Source organism: Anopheles marshallii, chromosome 3 (assembly GCF_943734725.1).
Source record: "Anopheles marshallii chromosome 3, idAnoMarsDA_429_01, whole genome shotgun sequence".
NCBI classification, from domain to species: Eukaryota; Metazoa; Arthropoda; class Insecta; order Diptera; family Culicidae; genus Anopheles; species Anopheles marshallii.
In genome coordinates this window covers 67,224,128-67,247,642 of record NC_071327.1, presented here as the reverse complement: position 1 = coordinate 67,247,642, position 23,515 = coordinate 67,224,128, and the positions used below count along the sequence as shown (strand labels likewise).

Below are 23,515 nucleotides of genomic sequence, written 5' to 3'. Positions count from 1 at the left end.
CACTAAACCTGATGGCTCGATAGCGAAATGTTTGAACAAAAGCCTAATTTAGCAGTGCTCGCAAGCATGAGATCGATACGATATGATCTAATGTAATGAAAAGTTTTGCCCGTACCGCCCGTTTGCCAATCTGCTGATTTAAACTTAAGCGGCCGCGATTTATTGGAACACCGCAAGATAACCCACTGTCAGGGTGCGTTCGGGGGGGTTTTTTTTGTTTTCTGCTGACACAGCAACTCAAACAGTAGCGTTCGTAGATAAAGTTTATTTTACGTGAGCTTTCACAACTTCAACTAAGTCTTTAGTAGAAGTATTTGCCGATGAAGCTCTAGCTTGAGATAAATTCTTGCATAGTGAACTCTCAAATCCTGCAGAATCTCATAGTTCGCACAAAAATTCCCAGAAATCACCAATTTTATCACAAGATCTATATACCATAGTACTATTTGATTTCGATCAACAATTAATTATTGTCATTTATCCAAAAATAAATGGATGTTTTTAAGTTAAAAAAAGGACATAATAATTAATAATTAATATTTATATAAGAATATCTGTTTGATTTGAACAACTGTACAGAAATAGACACTCTACAACATTCTACAACACCCTACAAGTACACTGCCTGTCCTTACATTCAGTCAAAATAGTAAAAGTCATTGAACATTTAAAAAGTGAAGAAAAAATTCCTAACCTCAAAAGGATGCATGTTCCTTGAAGTTAGTATATAAAATGTAAAGCATTTCCATTCATCTATTATTTAAATAAGCGCAGTTTATATCAACCTTGAAGTAGCTGTCACTAAAGAGATATTAGTTATATATTTAACTAGTAATATAAAAAACAAACACAATAAAGACAATTTTCTTTGTTGAAATGTTTAATGTCAGCCAATGTATCCTCTCAAATCATAATTTATTATGCACTCCATTTTGCAAAGAAACCCCCTTCTTTCACCACCCATCAAAGAGTTTAATGAACTCAGCTTGCATTAATAAATTTCATCGAAACAACTCACAACAAGGTACGCCTGTAAAGCTGATTTATTACTACATCATACACCAGGAGCGGGTTGTTAAAATAAATCGTCCCGCGCAAAACGAAACAAAAAATCCGAACCCAACTAAGATACAAAACACACACACACACGCCCTACCGCGCTCGGCACGGGATATAAATTAGAAATCATGCTTTCCAGCCGCCTCGCCCTTTTGTATCCTGATTTTTTTCCCCCAGGTTAGGCCTTCCCCGTTCGGAGAGACACTTGAGGCGATCAGCAGCCAGCAACTGTACCAAAACCATCTCAACAATGCAGATGCGTAGTGCTTAACGCTTGACGTAAGCGCAAGAAGCATCCTTCTTGTGCTGTAAAATAAATACAACCCGTAAGTATCCTGCTGATGTCGAGCTTCAAGGTACAATTGGCAGAATAAAGCGGGAGAGAGAGAGAGAGAGAGAGAGAGAGAGAGAGAGAGAGAAACAAAAAAACTGGCAACCACCGTGGAACGCTACGTTTGCGTACCTGACCTTCCCCCGGGGCACAACGAGGCAACGAAAATATTTAACCGAAGACAACACGAAACCTTCTCACGGCGGAATGTTAATGTCATGCTTCGAGGCTAAACGGGTGCTAGAGCAATGGGTGTAGCAAATCCCAAGACAGCATGGAAAAAATAGGACAATAATAGCAAGAAAGTGGTACCGGGATCCCTTTCGGCTTAAGCCTTCGCGGGAGTTAAGACCACCACGATGGTCTTCAGATATCTCGCACGAAAAGGGTAAAAGGTATCTTCTCGTGGAGGTGGATCGCCATTTTTTCTTCCTTCCGAAGCTCGCTCGTTGACGATGGTAATAATTTACTGCGTGTAATCGAGGAACCGTACGTCAGGCGACTGTCAGGGAATTGTTCTCAAGCATAGAGTTAAAACTCAATTTCCATTGAGTGAGTGGTGATTTTTTCTTCTTTTTTTTTTTGCTTCATCCTTCCAAATTGTTGCTCATAGTCTTGGTACAACGTCACAATCAAGCTCCAACCCCTAATAACAGAAGGCTAACAATATGGTGAAAGTGAGCTCGTAAATGGACCTACCTTTTGGCTAACCTCCAGCTGACTTCCAGCAAACTCGGCGGTAATGCCGTAGTTACCACAAGGCCAATCACCCCGCCCGGCGCTACTCCCTTGTGTTGCTGAGGCCTGCAGCGATGTGATGAAATCCGTCTCGACCGTTCCGTACGTTACATTAACATCGATGCTGCATTATCCATCGATTGATTTTCAATGTACCCAAACAACTTCCCAAATTTCATAACCACCAGACACACTTCGCACCACCGTTTTTCTCCTTCAGAACTCCCCACGCACCACGGAGTAAAGTCTCTTTCTCCCAAAAACAAAATTTCCACGAAATCAAAGACCCAAACGTCAGTTGAAACCGAGCACCGATCAAACCCACAGGCTGATGATTTTTTTTTCGTGTTAATTTACACGTTCCTTATTAATGCACCTCGTTCACTAGTCGTGCGGGCATCGTTAGCGCGAACGGACATCATGTGCCACCGAATCACTGCAGCCGTATATTCATTCCAACACTTTGTTACTATTGAACTATGATTTGCTCACCAAATCCGATCACGGTGCTTGATAGCTTCACTATTCAACGGAGCTTTCCAAGCGGACGTTTTTATGAGGGAGCTTAGACGATCTGGCAACACTGATACACACACACACTCAGTTTCACATCAATCACATTAAGCGCACGAAATGCTTAAGCACCTCACACACACACACAGATATACACAGCACTGATTTCACCACTAGGACGAACGCAAACACGGAAAATATTTACAATCGAACCACCGCAGGACAAAACGCCGAACGGTAGCGCACATTTGCATTTTAGGACATTATTTATACATTCACTGCTTCATTAAAACCTTTCTGATCGAACGTGTGCACGTGCTCTGGAAAACCCGATCGGTGGGAGATGTAATCTAGAAGGCAAATATTTTTCCCACCTATTCACCTATTGAGCAGTTTCCGTAAGCGACCACGAAGGAATCTCCCACCTCACACTCCAACGGATATCTGCAGGGAATTGCTCCCAACCAATCTCATCCAGGTGGTGCGGGAGCCTACAAAAACCACCAACGCGCCGCAACACGAAAATACAGCGTTAGTAGACTGGTAGTTAGTTCTGTTACCGGCCACGGTTGTACGGTTCGACGTCATCAACTCTCACCCTCACAAACCCGGGAACACACGTGCGCTTTGTCAACCTGGTAAGCTTTCTTCATCTAACGATTATTATCCTTTTGAATAATTTACCAAGCACCGAGCACCACTACACGATTCAATAGCGAGCGGGCGAGATGGCAACACTGCCTTTCGAGCCGCGGTGTCCAGCTTCACTAATAAAGTTAGGCCCGCATCCAAAACCACCCCCCCTTGAACTACACTCACACACACACACACCTGATGGCCTGCGGTTGTTTCACTTACCCTTCCCTTTACCCTGTCCCGTCACCCAACCCCCCTCCCCGCAAACACCACTCTGTTCCGTCGGTGAGTAAGGTACCAGGCGGCTCCACGGCACAGCGGTGTTACTATCTTCCTCCCCAAAATCACGACACCCGTGTTTCGTCACGTTTGCAGCACATCTGCACACACGTGCGTACAGCCGGAGGGTGGTGAACAAATGAATGCACAACAAATAAAACAAAACAAAAACGCTCCTTTTTCCGCTACGGTGTGTTTGCGCGACAGCCAACGCGGCACGTCCTGGTCGGCTAACGGCGGCGTAACGGTTTTGCACCACAAAACACCCGAAACACGGTGCCGCTCCGTACGGCCGGCAGGGTCGCGGATTTCGTGGGCTTTGGACCACCACAACCGAGCACACCACCGGTCCGATCCGATGCGATTGACGTCCCGACGAGTACTGGACGTGCGCTGCTGATTCTGGTTTGCCGCTAACGCTGGTTCAACGCTTCGATTGAGAGTCATCCCGTTCATCAGCCAGCACGCGGAGGAAGCTGGAAGCAGCACAACCGAACGGCACAGCACGGACATCGATCGTTCGAGGCGCGAACGGTTGTACGGTGGATGCCCCGAAAACGAGAGTTCTTCTGCTTTGATTCGTCTGCTGGTTCGTAGCAGACGCCGTCCACAGCGTGTGCAGCGTGTGTTCATTCGCGGTGTGAGTGCCACTGCATGAACACGACACGGCACTCACGCACGCTGCTTCGTCTCAGCTGGCGTTTGTGTGTTGGGGACCCTCGTCTACCTCCCTGACCTGTTGATTCTGATTATCTGCTGCTATTTATCTTATCTTCAAGCGCGATGACAATACGCTACCGGGTGGCGTGTATAAGGATCGTGTCCACATGTGTAAACCGTAGCGTCTGCACGAGTGGCGTGTGTACGAGCGGTATTGTTTGAATTTGTCTTCCGAAAGCGTGTACATACTACCCTTTTGCTAATAGTCGTGTTGTTTACTGCGGTGTAATGGTTTCATTCCTGACGATTCATGTTCGTTACATGGTGTTGTATGGGACAAGAAAGGACCAAAAAAAGAAAAACAAACGTCGCAATAAGTTTAAACAGAGCTGACAAGGATAATTTTATACAGTTATAATCATTTTGGACGTATTAATTCAAAATGATTAGTAATAAATATAAAATGAGCTGGAAAAAATAGTTCACATCAATTGTTCGTTGTGTTCAAATAATTTAGTGACTTTTAAGTGTGAATCGATTTTTGATCCTTAAGATAAAAATTTCTACGAAAATCCTTCGATGTTGAATTTATGAACTTTTAAGTGAAATGTTTAAATTTGAAATGTTTTTTTTATGATCGTTTAAATTCAGTACAGTGCATTCCAAATGAACAAATAATTTTAATTAAATTTGAGACATTTGGGAGTGTTATTACGTAGGGTACTCGTCTTTATTTACTTTAATTTATAACAATTGTTGCAATTTATGATAATTTAATAACCGTTTTATTTATTTAATAACCGAAAATTTTAATTTGCGTTCTATTCTATTGCTAATTTACTGTGTTTACTTCTTCTTTTTCTTCTACTTCTTCATCTTCTTCTTATTTTATTTTTGTGGGCAGGGATGCGTAGGAAGACCAAAGGAACTGTCTGAGTTTCCTGTAGTGTATATATTAACACCTTTTTTATGAAGTATCTTTCCGTTGTTAGATGTTAAGAAGTCCTCAGAACATCTACGAATGCTCTCGCAGAGTGCATTTTTGGCAAAAATTTATAAGAATACCATCTATCGCTTGATTGAATGCTACGAAAATACCCCTTTAAAGCACAATATCGTAAAACGATCGTTAGAAGCGCTTGGAATCTCAGATTAAAGCCATCAGAGATCCAATTGTTTATGTACTTGTGCCGATTGTGATTATTTCAGAATTTCAAATTAAAAACAATCAAAATCGAAGAGCTCCACACGGAGCACATTGAAAAATCGAAGAATTCATGAAGATTCTGATACCGAGAAAAACGTATCTACAGTAGAAGTTAGAACCAATCCTCAATCTCACGAAGACTTTGTGAAGGTACTGAAAGCAGGGGCTTTTGTTTCCTCAAATGCTAGCAATTATCATCCTGGCGATGATTTCTCACGATAACGACAGGTACATCATTTTTATTTGTCACCAATCTGCTACAAATTACACGGTCGTTGATTTAGAGGGGCCGGCAAGTTCGTGCTGATACGCAATGATAAATTCTTTGTGGTGAACGAAACTATTTTCTGCCTCGCTGAAGAATAACTCACTGACATTGATCTTCACACCTACCCGTGGGTGGGTGGGCCGGGCCGCAAATTTATTCCCCTGCCAGTTAACAACGCTGTCACCACGACGCCTCCTGTCATTCCGATGGATCAACAGCGTTATGAATGTTTTGTTTTCAAAAGTTCCACCCTCAACCCAATCGCGCACAACCAAAAGCATCAAACAACACACGGGCACGATCGTTCACCCACTCGATCTCTCTTGTCATAATCGGAAAACGGCAAAGAGCACGCAGCGGCGCGTAACAAAGCGCCGACAACAGGTTAGAATGTTCTTTAGTCGGAACGCGGCATATTTAACGCACATCATCAGTCTTCGGGCCACCGAACAGAGCGTACTGCCAGGCTATATTTAGTGCACCGACTGTCAAACTGCGCGAGAGCCGAAGAGAGCTGCAGAGAGTGAGTGTTTTTTTGTTACCTTTTTATTTTCGTCCCAAGCAAAGTATTGGCACGGCTTGCAGTGGATGGATAGGCGGCAGGATCATGGGATCATGGCAGATCACGGGCCACCCAGGACCGTCCAGTATCGAGATCGCGCTCGACGGTGTCAGTTCACACCGTCACTGGCGAGCAATTCGCATTGGGAAGTAGCAATGCGCGGTGCAAGGACTTAAGCGCAACAGCAAGTGGAGAGCATTTGGCGGGTGCAGATTTACACAGCGTCAACATCTGCAAGCTTCGCGGTGAACTGTTTACATCGTAAACGGGTGTTAATGTAATCTCGCTTGGTTACACCAACTTTCCCCAAAGGATACAACCTGCTACCATGTTTGTCCTCAATTAAACAGCCCGGTGTGCAGTGTATCTCTAGCTCACTCGCTTACATAACGCCATCTTGCTGACCCTGTCTTTGTCTCCCTGTTGCTAAACAGGGTCCAAGTGCAAGGACACTTAGAGGGGGGTTGACAAAAAGTTTAAGTGCTAAAGTGACTGCCGCAGTGTTGTGCCGTTCGATAAGCCTAGAATGTTCCACCCCCGGGTTCGTTCTGACCGGTGCACCGTGAATCTAATTATATGTCAATTAATTAATTACACCCCACGTACAGACAGGCAAACAAAACCCCCTGGTGCACGTGTACCACCGGTTTGAGTGCAACCACCCAGCTGGTCAGTAAGTGTTTGCAGCGGATGCACCAACCCCGCGGACCACTCCTGCAAGTGGGTGCAATTTTGCAAATGTGTCGTGCCGTATCGTAATACCCTGCAGGAGTCGGCGTGAGTCTTACGGTCAGTTTCGGGAAACTCCCGTGCCAGGAGTGCACAATTTTCGGTCGCGTAGCAAGTGAAGTGAAGAGCAATTTTCGCGCCGTTTAATACCGAATTTCAACAACACGCGACGACAACGCGTGAGTCTGTACGGTTGTGTTTGTGCTGTGCGTATGTGCCGTTCGGATGGCAACGGATCAACGTGAAAATTATGTGACTATGTGAAATAATTGCTCACGGACCAGTGCCACGGGATCAACAGTAATCACCAAGCGGATCGTCCGTTGACGCAACCCTGATTCGCGTTTCGCCGCGCCCTGTCCGACATTCAGATGGAGGCGACCCACCGAACACACCGCTCGTTTTATTATAACTTAACACCTGCCGCACCAAATGAGCACGTGATGCTGATTATACTGCTTTGCATTTTGGGTGAGTGTTACACCGGGGCCTAATCCGACCGTTACGCGGGGAAAATTAAAAATAGCCGAAACAAACAAGCAAATACGCTTGCCGGGGCCGTATAATCAATTGTGATAAAAGCCTACTATGAGTGTACGGATCGGAGTGCTCTGATGGAAATGCGGCGTTTCGAAGTGATAAGAATTTGCAATGTTGTAACCCAATCCATCATTTACCCTTGAACAAATGTGACCGATTCGAGCCGGATAGACAATTGGTTCTGCATTTCCTTGTCGATAACGTTAGCGCTGTTCGCTGCAGGTAACAGATCACTCAACACCAACAACAGCTCTTTAATCGCTGTAATTGGCTGAGACAAATGGTGATCAACCTGTCAAGAAATACGAGTCTTAAACGAAACGAATCACGACCGGGAAAGAGATCAATCAAATCAACGCTGAAATACTGGGGTTTGTTTCATGAATTATGATTTATCATACAGAAGAATCTCATTTTTATTAACGGAAGAACGACCGTATTTTCAGACTGAAGACTGAGACTGATCTTTAATTTACTTCCATTTCGAAGTTATCGCCGTAACTTATCATTAGCCACTGAGTATCCATCATTTCTCAACAGCTTGTTAATCGACCAAAAATGACCATTTTCGTTAGCTATTCTCGGTCAAGGTATGTTCAGGAAATTTTTACAGATTTGATAATTGTACAGGCAGTCTCCGAGATACGCCGTTCCTCTTATACGTGGATTCGGAGATACGCGGTTTTTTGGAAATTTGACAGCTGAGTTAGTTTATAGCACTAAATTTAAGTTAAATGGCGTAAAATTGGTCTAAAATAGTTTCCTTTGTCATATAAAACATTTGTTTTTAGTTTATTTTAATGTATTCTATCGAAAAGTAGCCTGCTTTGCTGAATAAATTCAGTACAGCGAAAAAAGTCAACTTTGTAATTTTGAAGTTTTAACATCCCGGGATGTGGCAGTTCACTGTTATAGCGTATCGCAGGGAATGCCTGTACTAAGCATTCCAAAATGCTATAATTCTGACAGAGCCATCTGTCGGGAAATAAAACAATGAGTATTTTTTCCTTACAGTCTTCCTGTCTTGTGTTTTTATATTTTCAATGATTTCTCCATGATTTTTTGTTATTTTGTTAAATGATTAAGATTTCAAATGATGGTTTTAATGATAGTCCTCGAGATACACTATTATACGCGGACTAATACCTCACATTTCGGCGTATTTCGTTCAAATTCCGGGAGCAATATCGTTTATTCTTACTTTTTCTAGTTCTTACTTCATTGTTTACCAGTAAAATATTCTTAATTTCGGGCTAATTTTAAAACAACATATGTCCCCGCATCCACGCATATGAGTTACACTACATCTCGGGCATTACCTGTACACTTAAACAGCTATCTGAGCTAGTAAATGAAGATATCAAAAGTTTTTAAATTCCATCAACCCACAATTTAAGCATGCATACGACTCAAACCTGTAATTAAATGTGTAAATAATACTGTGCAAACAGGCCAAACCCATCCAAACCAACAATGTTCTCAATTAAACATGAAATTACAAAGCAAATTATAAGTTGCAAAGCGTTTAACCTATCGCGTACTAAAAATCACAATTTTTAATTAGCAAAATTGCATCCCAATTTCACACCTTACCGCACCGTAATGCAATCGTCACGATCGCACAACGGGGAGGAACGAAAAAGAGGAAAACCGACACCGACATCCACCAGCGGCCCCGAGCGCTCGACTGCTCATTAAATCAATCAGTGCTGCAACTCCCAGCACCATCGAGCATCCTCTGCTCGCCAGCGTTATTGTGGTTTTTGGGTAGTAAATGTATGTACAAGCGACGTAGACCGCATAAATCTGTTCACACCAAAGGTTCACGTGTGCTCCAGCGAGTTGCACCCAAGCAGGCAAGCGCCCCCCACCCCACCCCCAAAGCGCCAGAATGCGTTTAATCTCATCACGTGGCCGAAGCAGTGGTTCAGTTCCATTACGAGCCAATTTTGGGCGCTTAATTTGCTTCAACCCACACACATACTTTCCCCCCAAAAGGGCAATAAACATGAAACACCCAACACCACGTCGGGTAAAGGACCACTCGTAGGGGGTGATGGGAAAGTTATTTTCGATTGTGAATTTACAAAAACGTGACTTAATCATCGGTTTCTGCAATCGAGAGCTTTTTTTTCTCAAGGGAGCAAACACACGAACACGAGGACATACAACCCCACTCTTGGGGAGAGTTGACCATTCCGAAAGGGTGAGATCACACATTTCATCCCCGGTGGAAGGTGCTCGTGTCCCTTTTCGCTGCTAGTTCCGTTCCACTTTAACCTGCACATTCGCGCTTGCACGTCCGTAGAAATCGACAATAAAATCCCACTGAATTGGATACCCCTGCCGGTGTTTCCACCTAACAAAGTACCTGCCGCGGTGAAGCATTTTAGATCTTTAACGCACCACCACTTAGCGGACACTTGTCTGACAGATGCGCGGTAAACAAAGCACCAGAAATAAATGGGCTATTTTATGTTTGAAAACTGAGTTCATCTCTGCTGTACAACGTGAGCGACGCATTTCAGGCTTATTATTAAACTCGCAAGTCCGCCAATGACTGTGGATCGGCTTTTGGAAGGTGCCGTCGGAAGGTTACGCGAACATTGCAAACCCATGTTTAGGATGGACAGAAAGAAAAAACGAAAGCTATTTCTCACAACAAGCCGCCCGCCGTTGAAACGCATTCAATCAACCGGATTCGTTGGTATTTTTCGGTCATACTTCTCATTAACGCAAAACCCCCGAAAGTCAGGACAAAAAGCAAAAAATGGGAAGCATAACAACCTATTTAATTTGGCTTCACACCCCACTCGGTGGGTGGATATTGTTTGCTTTCCTTTGAATAGCATCGCACACCGCCCGAGAGATCATCGGCGTGTTGTTTGCTTTCCTGTTTACGATCGGACCCGGCACAGTCACATGGGGAGGGGGGGGGGACATGAGGTTATTTTGGCGAAACCTTACACGAACGGTCAGCCTATTTCTGGTTAAGAATTTTTGCCGAATTTCGCACGAATTTTTCGCGTGTTTCGCTACTGCACGGCAGCCAGAGGGAAGCTAAATTCAATCCGATACAATTACACACCATCATCACGAACCCTGCTCGTTACCGGGCTGAGTGAAGATTAATGATGTGCCGGGAACCGGGAAAAGGGAGCGGGACTCTGAGTGTGGCTTTCGCAAGGCAACGCAGAAACCTGACCTCGTGGACATCACCGGCCACATGAACGATGACGATCGTGGTCTTGTGAATGTCACCAAAAATAACAATTAAAAAAAAACAAACGCGCCCGATATATCATTAGTGGCGTAAGGTGTGAGTCTGTGTCACGCACGGTCACCAACAAACCGGGCACATCAATGATCACCCACTTAAACATAACCCGTAAATCATGTGCGATATTTATACTTCTATAAAAGTGTATATCATATCGGACTAGAAACAAATGTTTCCCGCTCCTGGTGGACAGCGGCTCCGCGTTCTTGAGGCTTAAGTCAACCGTGGCGCATACACTATCTCATCCCTGCTTCGGTGCTTGGTCGGGTTGATTGACGTTGGCGCTGCCTATGCGCGCCTGCATATGACGGAACATGTGTGTGTGTGTGTGTGTGTGTGTGTGACTATGATGGATGCAAGTGTATTCGTAAGGAATTGCATCACACAGAATTGGCAAGGTAACATAAAGCATAAAGCAACATCAGCAAAGAACACAACTTTTATGCGAATTTATTATTGTTTGTTCTTCAATTCTGTAGATGACTTATGGAATTTAATCTAATATCCTGTTGTGAGTACCTTATATCAAGGAAATCAAGAAATGACAGGTCACTTGAAGTTGTAATGCCTTATAAAAATAAGGAAATGTCTGGTGAATCTGATTTAGGTTCAGAAATCTTAATGGATCTTGGAATGAAATCAACGATTTAGAATCTCTATTACATTGATTCAAGAACCATTAAAGATTCTACATCAAGATAAAAATTAATGTCAAAGAATTCTTCAACGATGCGCTCAGAGGTCGTTTGAAATTGGTAAGATCTTCAGAGATTCATCAATTCTTAAAATTTTGTAATCTTCAAGGATTTATTTTGAAAGTTGTACTCGAGAAATCTGGCAGATCATAACACTTTCCATCGAGCATAGAATGTTAATTAGTGTAATGCTTTAAAATTCTTACAACTTATTTTCCTTTACAAAAATATGTTACCTCTTTTTGCTTATTTAAAGCACTTTTTGTTATTGCATCGATTTAATTGACCGAGATCTTAAATTAGGTTGACTTTTAGTAGCGTTTTCTTCGGTTTCTCGTAGTTCATAGAACGGTGAAAAATATTACTATTGTGAACACTTTGCAATATTTGTTACGTAGTGGCAATGTATTCAAAAACTGACGTGATGTTTTCCAGCATTGTAATGTCCAACTCAAGAAAAGTAAACAAGACCATTTCTGCTAATTCGCAATCATTAACAGTGAACAGTGTTTAATGACATCCATAATGACGCGGATTAATATGTACTGATGGCAACTACTGTGGACCTTAACGCTTACCGCAAAAAGGCATTACACGTTTATAACTTTCTGCGACACGCTAACCATTCAAGCAATCGGGTTTCGCCTTTAAGTCCAATTAATCGCCCTCGCTGCCCAATGTCACGCAGTAAACTCCACTGCCCGTTTCTGGAAGGTTCCATCCTCTACCGCCCGGCGCGGTGAAACATCCGGTCGCTATTGTTGCGCTACAAACACAACGACGGTTTTAATTAATTTACTTTAACCCTGTTACCGGGCGGTAAACTCCTCACGGTTGGATTCTGCACAAATCCTTTCCGCAATTCTTCTGCCCACCACCGGCTGGGGGCGAGGAGAAGAAAATGGATCGCAATAAATTTCCCCGTACGCACGCAACTAAAAACCTCACGCACCGCGACGTTCGGTGACAGTTTCGTGACCATTTGCCACACGCAGAACCCGGGGCTGGGTCCGTGCCGTTGTGGGTACACAACCGGGGGTGGGTTTTGCGTGAGCGCACCGGTATGTTTAACCCCACATCGACCCACATCAATAAAAAGCACGGGCGGAATCAGAATGTGTCGTTCCGTCTGTCTGTTTCCGGACGTGCGTCTGATACATGTAGGGGAAGTCGTGTCCCGAAGATGTCGGACGAGTTGCGTTCCGTATGGATGCGTTATCAAAAAACAGACGCGAAATGGAAATGGGACTGGAGAATATTTTGGGCGAGCAATTTATTCGTGGCTTTAAACCACAGATGCAACTTTAACATTGATAAAGCCTTGATGCGAGTGAGGCAACCGCACTGTCTTACGGCAATTTAGATTCGCCAGGCTCCGAGGGGCTGGTCATGTCATTAGGATGACACCGGACGACCCAGCACGTAAAGTTTTTTTGGGTCGTCCACGTGGAGGCGTGATAGGCGACCAAATTGAGGTGCAGTGATGGCGTTGATTCGTCCACCAGAAAGACCAGACTAATGGATTGGCTGACGACGGCGCACAGCCGTGAGCTGTTTAGAGGACTCCTGCAGTAGGCCAACGCTTGAAAGTCGCTTTCCATCCCAAATATACCTCGAGTTTTCAATAAATTGAAACTAGTGGGCGAAAGGATCTCATTAAGCGCCTGACTGGTCGTGTCTCACCGTAACTAGATATTCCCGATGTATATGCAATACTATTCCGTATGAGCCTGTATGGGTCTCCCAAACAAGTCCTCCAATAAAATCCCACCAAACTGGTGGGATGAACAAGAAATACGGTACTATGAGCTGCAGAAACAACTAAAACGACATCAACCTCCGGATAATATTGCGTTTCTTAAAATGCCTCCATAAATGATCGATATCAATCACAAGATCAATTCATAAGATCGATCATTTGAAAACTCGAATTGACTTAGACGGTGACTCACCTTATCACATGGAACAGTTGGACATCGTAATTATCAAACTTTTGCCACTTTGAATCACCCATTTTCTCGGCAGAACGATGTCAGCAATACACCGGATCATGATCAAATTCCTCCACTCGGTGACAGTTTTAACGATCGCTGGTTATCATATTTCCCACCAATTCCATTAGCATTAAAACTAACGAGCTGTGAACACAGTCCCTCTCGGCACGGTCGTGACGCATCGTGTACCGTTGTACCCGTTGACGGTGCTTGTTAGCCAGCGGGAAGCGGGTTGTTCCAACAATGCACGAAATTTCACACTCAATAAAAATAGAACTTTACGATAGATCTTTCTGCACCGACTTTCTTCCTGCTGTCGCAGGTACAATGCTTCCTTTTGTACAGTGCCCATATTTTCAATACACATGCAGTAAATATGGTACGAAATAAAGCGCAAGGTTTTTGGCGCACGGGGAGGGGTGGGGGGGAGGTGAGGGGGTGAGAAAATTAGACCCCTCGCACACTGATTAGACGAATCAAACGGGCGGTTCATCTTAAAATAGACACGCCCATTAGACCTTCGCGATCAAACGGGACTGATGTCTTAAGACATCGGTTACCAACAAAACAGGGACGCACGTACAATCGCACCACACCCAAACGGAAGATGTAAAGAAAAAAAAAACTAAAGACCACAACAAACGAGCCAAATGCTTAATGTGCGTAAAATATGCGTCTGTCTGTACCGCTTTTTTGTTCGTCTCGATGCCGTACCATCCCGGCACACGGTTCGCCTTGACGATGTTTCGGTAATTGGTTCTATCCGATGACCGGCTGCCAACGACATACCACCGCAAGATGGATGAGGCCCGGCGTTCTGTGCCGTACGGGTACGGTTGCAAACTATGCCCCGGTCATACTTTTTAAGGTACGGCCCCGACCGGTGCGAGTTAACACGCCATTAAGACGCACGGGACCGTCAAATTAAACAACGAAACCAGTTCGCGTTCCCCCCCCAAACCACCGACGTGGCCGATCTTCTGCGAGATCTATTCGGTACACCTGAGTGCAATTGCTTGCTGGTCGGTGTGCTGGCATGCGCAAGGTCTCTTCTGCTGGGTGGAGAAGCATGCTAGAAGTCAAATGTTTAATCTCTAGTTACCATCACCCCATTATTCTTGCCGGTGCGCATTTGTTTCGCTGAGTAAGACGGCTGGATGGAGTGGTTCTATCGCTGGTGCTTATCAAAGGAAGAGTTAGCATTTGAAGTAGCTTGCTATGCTGCGTCTGTTCAAGTAAACACGACCGTACGACATACAATTGCGAATTGCAGTACTTGAGTCCAGTGTAAGTGAGCACCTGCTCACTCCTCAGTGAAGCTAGAAAAGGTTGATGGGCAGTAGGCCATGCATTCGACCCACTAAAGTAGGGTGTATCACAACACAAATTATACTTCAGATATTATTTTCTTTCTTTATTGGGAAATCTGAATTTCTTTTTTTTTGGTTTGCTTTGTTGTTTAATTTAATTAATTTTAATTAATTTAATTTTTGATATGAAATTCAAACACCCTGCTAACATTGAGAATTTAAAATTAATTCGCTTTAAATTCGGTTCCTACTCCATGAAACTGCGTATAAATTTCAAGTTTGCAATAATTCAGAACCACTCATAGGACTTAACGGGCTGGGTCGTTTGGTGTCATCCTAATGATATGACCTGCCCACCGGAACCTGACGAGTCTAAACCGCTGTACGACAGTGAATTCGCATCCATTATTCTTCCACTCATGTGAAGAACCAGAAATTAGGTAGAAACATTTCTCATCTTTCTTTTACATTAAAATGTTCAATCATTCTTCATCGACAGGAATTACAGGCATTAATGAACATTGATGATTTTTGATGATTTGGTGTAAATATAATTCTCATTTTCGTACGGAAAATTCATCATGTCCTCGAGACGCCCCAGATTCATAACAAAAAAAGTCTAATAAGGCTTTCTATAATGATATTTATTATATTTCAAGTCAAATTCATAATGGATCCTATATTATTCAGAAACTACTTATGCAAGAACTTGTAGCAAACAAAAAACTTTTGCCCTCCGACAACAATATTTCCCAAAATGATAAAGAAAATAATGATAGTGACACGAATATTCGAAGTCTCGAATTGCTCAAAATCAGTAATTATTCTGACACACCCTGTGTTTGCAAAAATTCATGCCAATTTCCTCCGGATGAGCCTTAAACTAATAACAATCTTGTTTCGTAATCTAAGCACAAGCGTGCCGAAAATAGTCCATCCTAACCGTCGGTTTCCTTTCCTTCCCCCTTCTGGCAGGTTCCACCAGTGCCTGGTACGAAACCAGCCCTTGGAGTACCTCCACCCGACGGTATTACGCCACCCCCCAAGACCAACAAGCGCAACGGCAGTGGACCGAACCGTACTTCGATCTGAGCGTTTCCCGCAACGTAACGGTGCGGGAAGGTGAAACGGCATTCCTTACCTGTCGGGTGGAAAATCTGGCCAAGTACAGCATCTCCTGGGTGCGGCACCACGATCTGCACATACTGGCCATCAACGCGGACACGTTCACGTCGGACGAGCGGTTCCAAGCGCTGTACAACGACCAGACCGAGGAGTGGACGCTCAAGATAAGGCGAACGCGCCGGAAGGACACCGGTATCTACGAATGCCAGATATCTACCATGCCGGTGAAGAGTTTGCAGCTGTATCTGATTGTTCTCGGTAGGTTTTGGGTTGACTGTGTGTGGGAGCGCTGGAGCGACGTAATCGGAGTAATCAACAAACCATCAAAGCGGGTAACAGGATGAATTCGCATCAGTTATTACGTTAGGCCAATCGACTGTATTACAGTAATTATAACTCTCCCACCGACTTATATTCATTCAATTACATTCATAACGACCACCTCGTTTTTTGGGGCTCCATGATGGAGTGATGGAGTTGAAGCGGTTCGTGACGACCCCGGATGTGGAACTGTGGGCTTGTCCCGAGAGAGCATCACACGGGATTCATAAATAAACTTAACAATCGCACTAAATCACACAGCACTCACTGGGGGCGGGAGAGCAGCCACACAAAACCGCTGGGCGCCAGACTTCCTCCAGCCATAACCGCAAATGTGCAAATGGGGAAAATGAATTCACCAAGCGCTGGTTCACTTGTCTGTTTCCGGGGTTCGAGCAAAACAACTCGGTCCCAGCTAGTCAGTGATCGGGGAACGCTTTCTACACTTCCAAATAAAATGCCTCCCACACGCGAAATTTGGTTGCCCATTATTGGAAGTAAAATTCTTCACCCACAGCACGTATCCCGCACACGACCACCGACGATGTACAACTGAAACCGTACGATCATCCATCACGCACTGGCGGCCAGTGGAATTGGTTGGCGAAATGTTGGCGTTTTTTTATGGCAAACAATCAGCCGTGCACGTTCCGCTCAGCGACGGCAAAGATGGGTGTGTTGCGCGCCGCGATGTGGTCACAAAATCAAACATTAAACTCGCCCTGGCCCTTTTCGCTGGTGTTCGCGCGTTCATCGATAAACAACGGACATCGGGCGGGTTGCAATGCAAAAATGCACGTGGAAATAAACAAAACGCCCTCGAACGGTGAGCCCGCGCAATGCAACGCAATGCGCTTGGGGATGCCAACTTTAGCCAGCTGTGCTAAATGTAAAAAGGGATCTGCAACGTTTATAATTAGTCATTATTGGAATAGCAGACTTTCTGTCCCGAATTCGGAAGTATCAGTTTTGACTCTTTCGTAACAGTTTTTTGTATTATTTTTTAGCGAAATCGAATTCTTCAACATTATTTTTTTTGTATTAAAAAAAATTAATCGTGTGCATTGCCTTTAAGCGCCTGAAGGTATGCAATATTATTTATTTCTATAACTAATGCAACGATGTATAGAAACAATGGTAAATTGCTTTCTAAACCACACTAGAAAGTGGGAAAAAGGTTCTTTAATTTTAGCACATCCTAGGCACACATTGCATACTTGCAGGTGCTTTGCATCCTAGGCACCAGAGGCCCGGATTGTTTTGTTGGTGAGGGGGGGGGGGAATAATATTTTATTTTATCAAAAAAATTATAAAAAACAATATTTTAATAACGACGACTCAAATTTGGACCTGTCCTGAAAGTTGCAATATAAATAATTTATATGACATTTTCAAATTTAATACTTTAGAGTACAGTTAGAGTACTTTATTTTACTAGTTAAAACTAAGTTTTGTTATGTAAGAAGTAGGGTAAGCTCGTATTGCTGTTATTCATTTTTAATTTAAGATAAAATTTTAACAATTATCATGATGATTGAAAACATTTTCACCTTTCTTTAACCTCTCGATTGGCAAACCCTGCCTGAACCGGCTAGGCAAACATATTTGTTAAGTAAATAGTAAACATTCAAGCGCTCTCGATGGACTATCTTGCGTCCAGTGTTGAGTAGCAGTGACACAATCTTTCTGCAACCAGCATGTAACTAAACGATCGTTTTTCACTGTTTACGCTACCGTTGAGGGAAATGTTTTATTTTTTCACATAAACGACTACTTCTGCAGTAGAGAACGATAGAAATAACATTTGTTTTGCGTCCAAATTTTGCTCACTTACCAAAAGCAACATTTCAAACGATCCAATTATATCTGCTACGGACGCATGGTAAATATTCGATTGGAAACACAATTAGCATTTAATACGTTAGCAAGCTTTCTCCGATGGCGTAGTTTGCGAGGAAAGTTAATTAAACATTACCAAAGTCATCCGGTCATTCTACCTATCCAGGAGCTTATTTTTAGTAGCAATGATTTGTACATTCTATCAAACTCGCAATCTTTTCACCGTAAAATGCGCTAATTGACGTCAAATCTCAGCAAAAAGGTAGAAATGTTAACAGAATAGCCGAAACACTCCCGCCTACAGCATTACTCCCGTGTGTCGGATAAGTGTTTCTGCTCTAATTTTATCAATCAGAATTAGACGAATTGGACCGGTGAGGGTGTTGGAGCATGGAACGTAGCAAGTTCTTCCTGCAACCATTTGAGTGTCGCATCAAAACCAAACCTACAACTAATCTACAGCTCCATCAACGCACGAGAAGAAGGGGAACTATCGTTGGCCTGTTGGACAAACAAAACCACTCAACGGATGGTGGATGTCGTCGTTCATACTGCAACCGCTGCCGGTGACATTTATTTTGACACTCACAGCTTTATAAATGTGCTGTTCTGACTTATTAAACGGTTAATTTACATCGCCGTTGACACATGGGACACAGATCCGCCGCGTGGGTTAGGCAAAACACCACACAACGAAGTCGATATCTACCAAAAAACACCCACCCATTCCGAGATGTCTGCGATGTTTTAGGGGCAAGATGTTGCTGCTCATTACCTTGTCGAGGGGTTCATTTTTTTTTTCATCGGAAATTTCCATCTCGGAACGGACACGTCCAATAAATTATGGCTCATTTAATATTTCACCATGCCAATCTGGCCTTTCAAGCGTTTGGCTTTTTTTTTTTACTTAACTTCTTATAATTCGTCCCCACACCCAAATAAAGTAACCCTGCAAGGGTACGGCCACTTTTTCAGCACGAAAGCAAAAGTGTGCCACTTTCACCGGTATTTAATTTATTTTTAATTTCCATAATTCCGACAACTTATGACCCGGTGGTTGACAAACGAGCAAAAACCCATGGGCCCCCTACTGGAGCTACCGGGATGATCGATCATGTCGTGCTTTTGGAAAAAGAATCTCGCTTCCCTGTCGTAAATCTTCACCCCGTCTTTCGTTCTTTGCTTCGCAGATGAATCGCAGCTAGTCAGACGACAGGACGACATACTTTACGACATTCCGCCATCCTCCGGCGAGCATTCGGAGGGTCAAAAGGCGGTGGACGCCCACAATCGGATGTACGCGGATCGTGTCAATGGTACTGGTGCTGCCGGTCCCCCCGTCCAAGCGCATCGATTAATACCGAACGACGCATAGATTATCTCTTTCTAGCGACCACCACACAAATCCTCGAGGGTACGATCGTGTACGGTTACAAAGGACAAAACGTCAATCTCACCTGCATCGTCAATCACAACTACGACCGGCGACCGAGCCACATCGTGTGGTACCATCAAAAGGACGTACGTATCAGCCGTGAGAAGCCAGTGGCCGGCAACATTTTCGTGAGCATAATCGGTCCTGACCATTGCGTTACAGATCGTTGCCTACGAGTCGCTGCGGAAGCGTGGACGATCCTCCCTGAACAGCATCACCTCGCACCATCTGATACGGAACGCGGAGTTCGATGACGCTGGAAACTACACCTGCGCCCCGGAGCTGTATGCCAGCGCCAGCACCATTGTGCACATCCTAGACGGTAGGTACTGCGAAACTGGCGCCATCGGCTGGTCTATTTATATCCGTACCGTATTTCGTCGCTATTCGCAGGTGAAGAAGCACAAGAGTCCAACAGCGCCAACCGTAGACGGGTAAATGTCGGGACGATTTTGCTTTGCGGAACGGTTGTCGTACTGAGCGTACTGTACAACCATCGCGATAGGATGAGTTAATACGCTTCAAATGGTGGGGCAAAAATTGTTAATGTACATAATGTAAATAAAAAAAACGAAATATCTTTCTCGAGCTTCTTGAGTTCCAAGCCTTTGTTTTTCATGTTTATTATGGTAAGTAAGGTGATATTTCTGGTGGAATAGTGCATTCTCCACGTGTACCATAAGGTTTCTTGGACCCTGTTGTGATGTTACGTGGATACACAATGTGGACCGTCGACCGTTATTTATTTGAAACTATTAATTCAGTGACAGCTTTAAGGCAGAAGCAGAAGGATCCAGCTTCACAAGTGTTGCAACTCTGTTAACAATCTTAATATTTCACAGCGGCACCATTTGTTTTCCCGCTCAGGGCTTTCACAAGTTCACTGGTTTTAGTTTCGCCATTACTGTTGGTTCTTATGTAATATTAATTACACAAGACAGATCTTAAAAAAGGACAATTGTTATAACATCATGTCACAGTTCAAATCAGAATGATTCAGAACTTTGCCTAGGTCATGTGCTCTCAACTATCGTCAATGATTAGGCGCCTCCTTCATGTATTCTACCGTGTAGCACGTGTTCAAATAGATGTCAGCCATTGAAAACCATTTACAATAATATGTTGGCAATTCTTCAAAACCAACCCTCCCGTTTTAAGGTATTATACACTCTTTTTAGAGGAAAATGGCAAATAAATTACAAAAAAAAAAATAGATAAATGCAATCATTGTTAGTAAAAATTACACAAAGTTATACACACTTTCTGATCTTTATTTCTTGAGCAAAAAAATGGTTTTTGTTGTGAGCTTGATCTTGGAGTGCTAAGATGCTATGAAAAAGAATATTTCCGCTACCAACGTTTAAAATTTAAACATGTTCGTTCGCACGGATAATCGGGAGACAAATTCGGTTTTGGGCTGTCACACGATTGTCAAATAAAATGCAGAGCGTGTACACGTTATTGCTGAATTCCCGTACACAATGACATTTTATGGAATGATAAAATTAGGAATACCAAAAGAACCGACGTTTAGATTATTGTTTTGCCCTTCATAAATTAAAAAAACCTTTCAAATTGTCATCAATTTTAGTCCGCAGCAGTTTTTCACATCCTTTATTTTGTTCTCATCCCAAATCAACCGATGAATTTGGCAGACGTGAGTGTAATCGAGCCTTAATGCTTGCTACTCTTCCCTCAGTTTTTTTTTTCATATCATTTCAGTCAGAAAAATGTCGGACGAGGTAGCAAAGGCGCAGGCAGCCGATGCCGCCGCAAACGATACTATTTTCGGGAAAATTCTTCGAAAGGAAATCCCCACCAAGTTTATCTACGAAGACGACAAGGTAAGTGAACAAACTTTCCTAACATTTCTGTGCCCATTTGCTGTTGTTGACCTTTCGTTTCACCTGTTCCTCTGCAGTGCGTTGCATTTAACGATGTGTGCCCGCAAGCACCGGTGCACTTCCTCGTAATTCCGCGGAAACCCATTTCGCAACTTTCCAAGGCATCGGAAGAAGATGAAGCACTGCTCGGACATCTGATGTTGGTCGGCAAGAAGGTGGCAGTGGAACAAGGATTGGAAGAGGGTTACCGTGTCGTTATCAATGACGGTAAGAACGGTGCTCAGTCCGTTTATCATCTTCACCTGCATTTCCTCGGCGGACGTCAGATGCAGTGGCCTCCTGGGTAATGATGTTACGCATTTCCTACAGTTACGGACTTGGATGTACGAATAAAATAGCAACGGAACGGTTACGTTTGGCGGTATTAACATTTATTTACATCACGATAAGCTTTCCGTCACAGGATTAGCGTTGAGATAACTGAATGTGGGATTTGGTGCTGTGGGTGGCAGTAGCGGAAACGAGCCGAACGATCCAGCCATGCTGGACGTATAGTTCGTGGCATACTTTCGCCCCGCATCCCTACTGTGATACTTTCGCTCGATCACTTTGTCGAAAAACCGGGCCAGCTTCACAGAATCGGTTGTGCCCGCAGCTAACGATCGGGCTTCGTGGCAGTTTAGACAAATTTCGTCCGCCCCGCATTGTTCCGCAATGCTTCCGGCTGACGTACGATTCACGATCTTGTGCTTGTGGCTCTCATCCAACACATCCAGCTTCGTTCCAATCACCAGTATCGGTATCTGACAAAGTTTAAACTAATCAATCATTTACGTTACTTTGAGCATCGATCCTGAGTTCCATAATGGGCTTCCGTTGCATCGATTCATGTTTTACCTGTGTCGAACCAAGGAACTGTTCCGGATCCATGTCTATCGTGTCGCCACCCTTGAGCGCGTCTTTTCCGTCTTTGTTCAGAATTTCCGCTAACCATCGTTGCAGATTTTCCTGGCTTTTCCTGTTGGTAAGGTCGTGCACGAGAATGATGCCATGCGTTGGGTTGTAAAAGACACTACGGGTGTTTTTGTGACTGATCGAACCACCAACATCCCACAGCTCGACGAAGAACGTATTCTGTGCCGGTGTGCCCTCCTTATATTCGTGTAATTTCACCTCCACGGAGCAGCCAACCGTCCAGCCAGGCGATGTGAGCGGTTCATTGTTAGCGATCAGATGTGTAAGCGAAGTCTTGCCAACTCCTGTAGCGAATGCAAAGCGGCACAGAATTTGAATGCGTTCAATTTAAACATAGTTTCATTTCTCCCCCCCCCCCCAAACATTTGTTGCAATTCCCAAAAAGTTCATAATTTTGCATTCATATGCAGTTGTCAAAAAAACAATAACAAACAACCAGTGATGCTAGCAAAAACCGGCATGCGGTTCAGCTCTGTCTCTCGCTCTCTGCTGCTGGCAACACTGCCACCATCGAAATGCCAATTTTCAATATGGCGCACCGTGCCGCGGCACGGTTCCAGTTCGGCTAGCGAAAAAGCACTCATTTTGTCACGGTTGCACATCACCGGGAGTCACCAAATATCGAACAATAGACGCGTAATGTAACCAATTACCGGAATCACCAACTACCAGTACGCGAACTTTGTCGATAGCCGCCATATAGTGAAGTGAAAAATCGTGCAAGCTCCGAACCTAGCCTTCGTGAAAACGAACAACAAACTGAGCGAGAAGCACACACAGTCATCCCGACGCTAGCCTAATATTTGACAGGTGTGTCTGAGTGTGCGTGTGCACGGTGTGAAGCATAGCGTTGGTAGTGGTGTAGCGCGTGTTTCTGAGCGATAACGAGCGAAAGCGCGATAGAACGAGCGTGTGAGCCAGAAAGGGCCATTACAATTGAGAGGAGTCGTTTGTTTACGTTTTGTTACTTTCGGACTAATCGTTTATCTACTGTTCATTTGAAAAAATATTTGAATAAATTTTAAAATAAAACGATGCTTTCTTTTGCATAATTTTATATCAATTTTTGCAGACATTGAACTTTGATTTCAAAAATTCTTTTCGTTGAAAAGCAAATTGTTCTGTGTTTCCCTTGCAACTTTCGCATTTCAAAGCACTGTAATTTTAGTACATTT

At 43.7% G+C, this 23,515-nt stretch overlaps 3 protein-coding genes across 3 annotated transcripts; 2 read left to right on the top strand and 1 right to left on the bottom strand.

The window, feature by feature from the left end:
• Window positions 1-7,425: 7,425 nt before the first annotated feature.
• On the top strand, window positions 7,426-20,036 carry LOC128715303 (uncharacterized). The gene is made up of 6 exons (XM_053810185.1): window positions 7,426-7,453; window positions 15,777-16,184; window positions 19,277-19,402; window positions 19,462-19,607; window positions 19,684-19,843; window positions 19,915-20,036. The coding sequence occupies exons 1-6, from the start codon at window positions 7,426-7,428 to the stop codon at window positions 20,034-20,036; spliced, it is 990 nt and encodes a 329-aa protein (XP_053666160.1).
• Window positions 20,037-21,251: 1,215 nt separating this feature from the next.
• Window positions 21,252-21,712, top strand: LOC128715305 (adenosine 5'-monophosphoramidase HINT1). Its single transcript, XM_053810188.1, has 2 exons — window positions 21,252-21,365; window positions 21,443-21,712. The coding sequence occupies exons 1-2, from the start codon at window positions 21,252-21,254 to the stop codon at window positions 21,710-21,712; spliced, it is 384 nt and encodes a 127-aa protein (XP_053666163.1).
• Window positions 21,713-21,805: 93 nt separating this feature from the next.
• On the bottom strand, window positions 21,806-23,123 carry LOC128715304 (rab-like protein 3). Its single transcript, XM_053810186.1, has 3 exons — window positions 22,994-23,123; window positions 22,263-22,624; window positions 21,806-22,183 (listed from the first exon to the last, which is right to left on the bottom strand). The coding sequence occupies exons 1-3, from the start codon at window positions 23,037-23,039 to the stop codon at window positions 21,806-21,808; spliced, it is 786 nt and encodes a 261-aa protein (XP_053666161.1). The 5' UTR covers window positions 23,040-23,123.
• Window positions 23,124-23,515: the final 392 nt, after the last annotated feature.

Bases quoted from the DNA above. Each gene is read 5' to 3' on its own strand.
- LOC128715303 (XM_053810185.1), top strand. From the start codon at position 7,426: ATGCTGATTATACTGCTTTGCATTTTGG. The intron at 16,185-19,276 runs GTAGGTTTTGGG...TTTGCTTCGCAG, and splicing joins GCTGTATCTGATTGTTCTCG to ATGAATCGCAGCTAGTCAGA. The intron at 19,608-19,683 runs GTACGTATCAGC...ATTGCGTTACAG, and splicing joins TGTGGTACCATCAAAAGGAC to ATCGTTGCCTACGAGTCGCT.
- LOC128715305 (XM_053810188.1), top strand. From the start codon at position 21,252: ATGTCGGACGAGGTAGCAAAGGCGCAGGCAGCCGATGCCGCCGCAAAC. The intron at 21,366-21,442 runs GTAAGTGAACAA...GTTCCTCTGCAG, and splicing joins TTATCTACGAAGACGACAAG to TGCGTTGCATTTAACGATGT.
- LOC128715304 (XM_053810186.1), bottom strand. From the start codon at position 23,039: ATGGCGGCTATCGACAAAGTTCGCGTACTGGTAGTTGGTGATTCCG. The intron at 22,625-22,993 runs GTAATTGGTTAC...CATTCGCTACAG, and splicing joins ACTGGTAGTTGGTGATTCCG to GAGTTGGCAAGACTTCGCTT. The intron at 22,184-22,262 runs GTAAAACATGAA...ATGATTGATTAG, and splicing joins AGTTCCTTGGTTCGACACAG to TTTAAACTTTGTCAGATACC.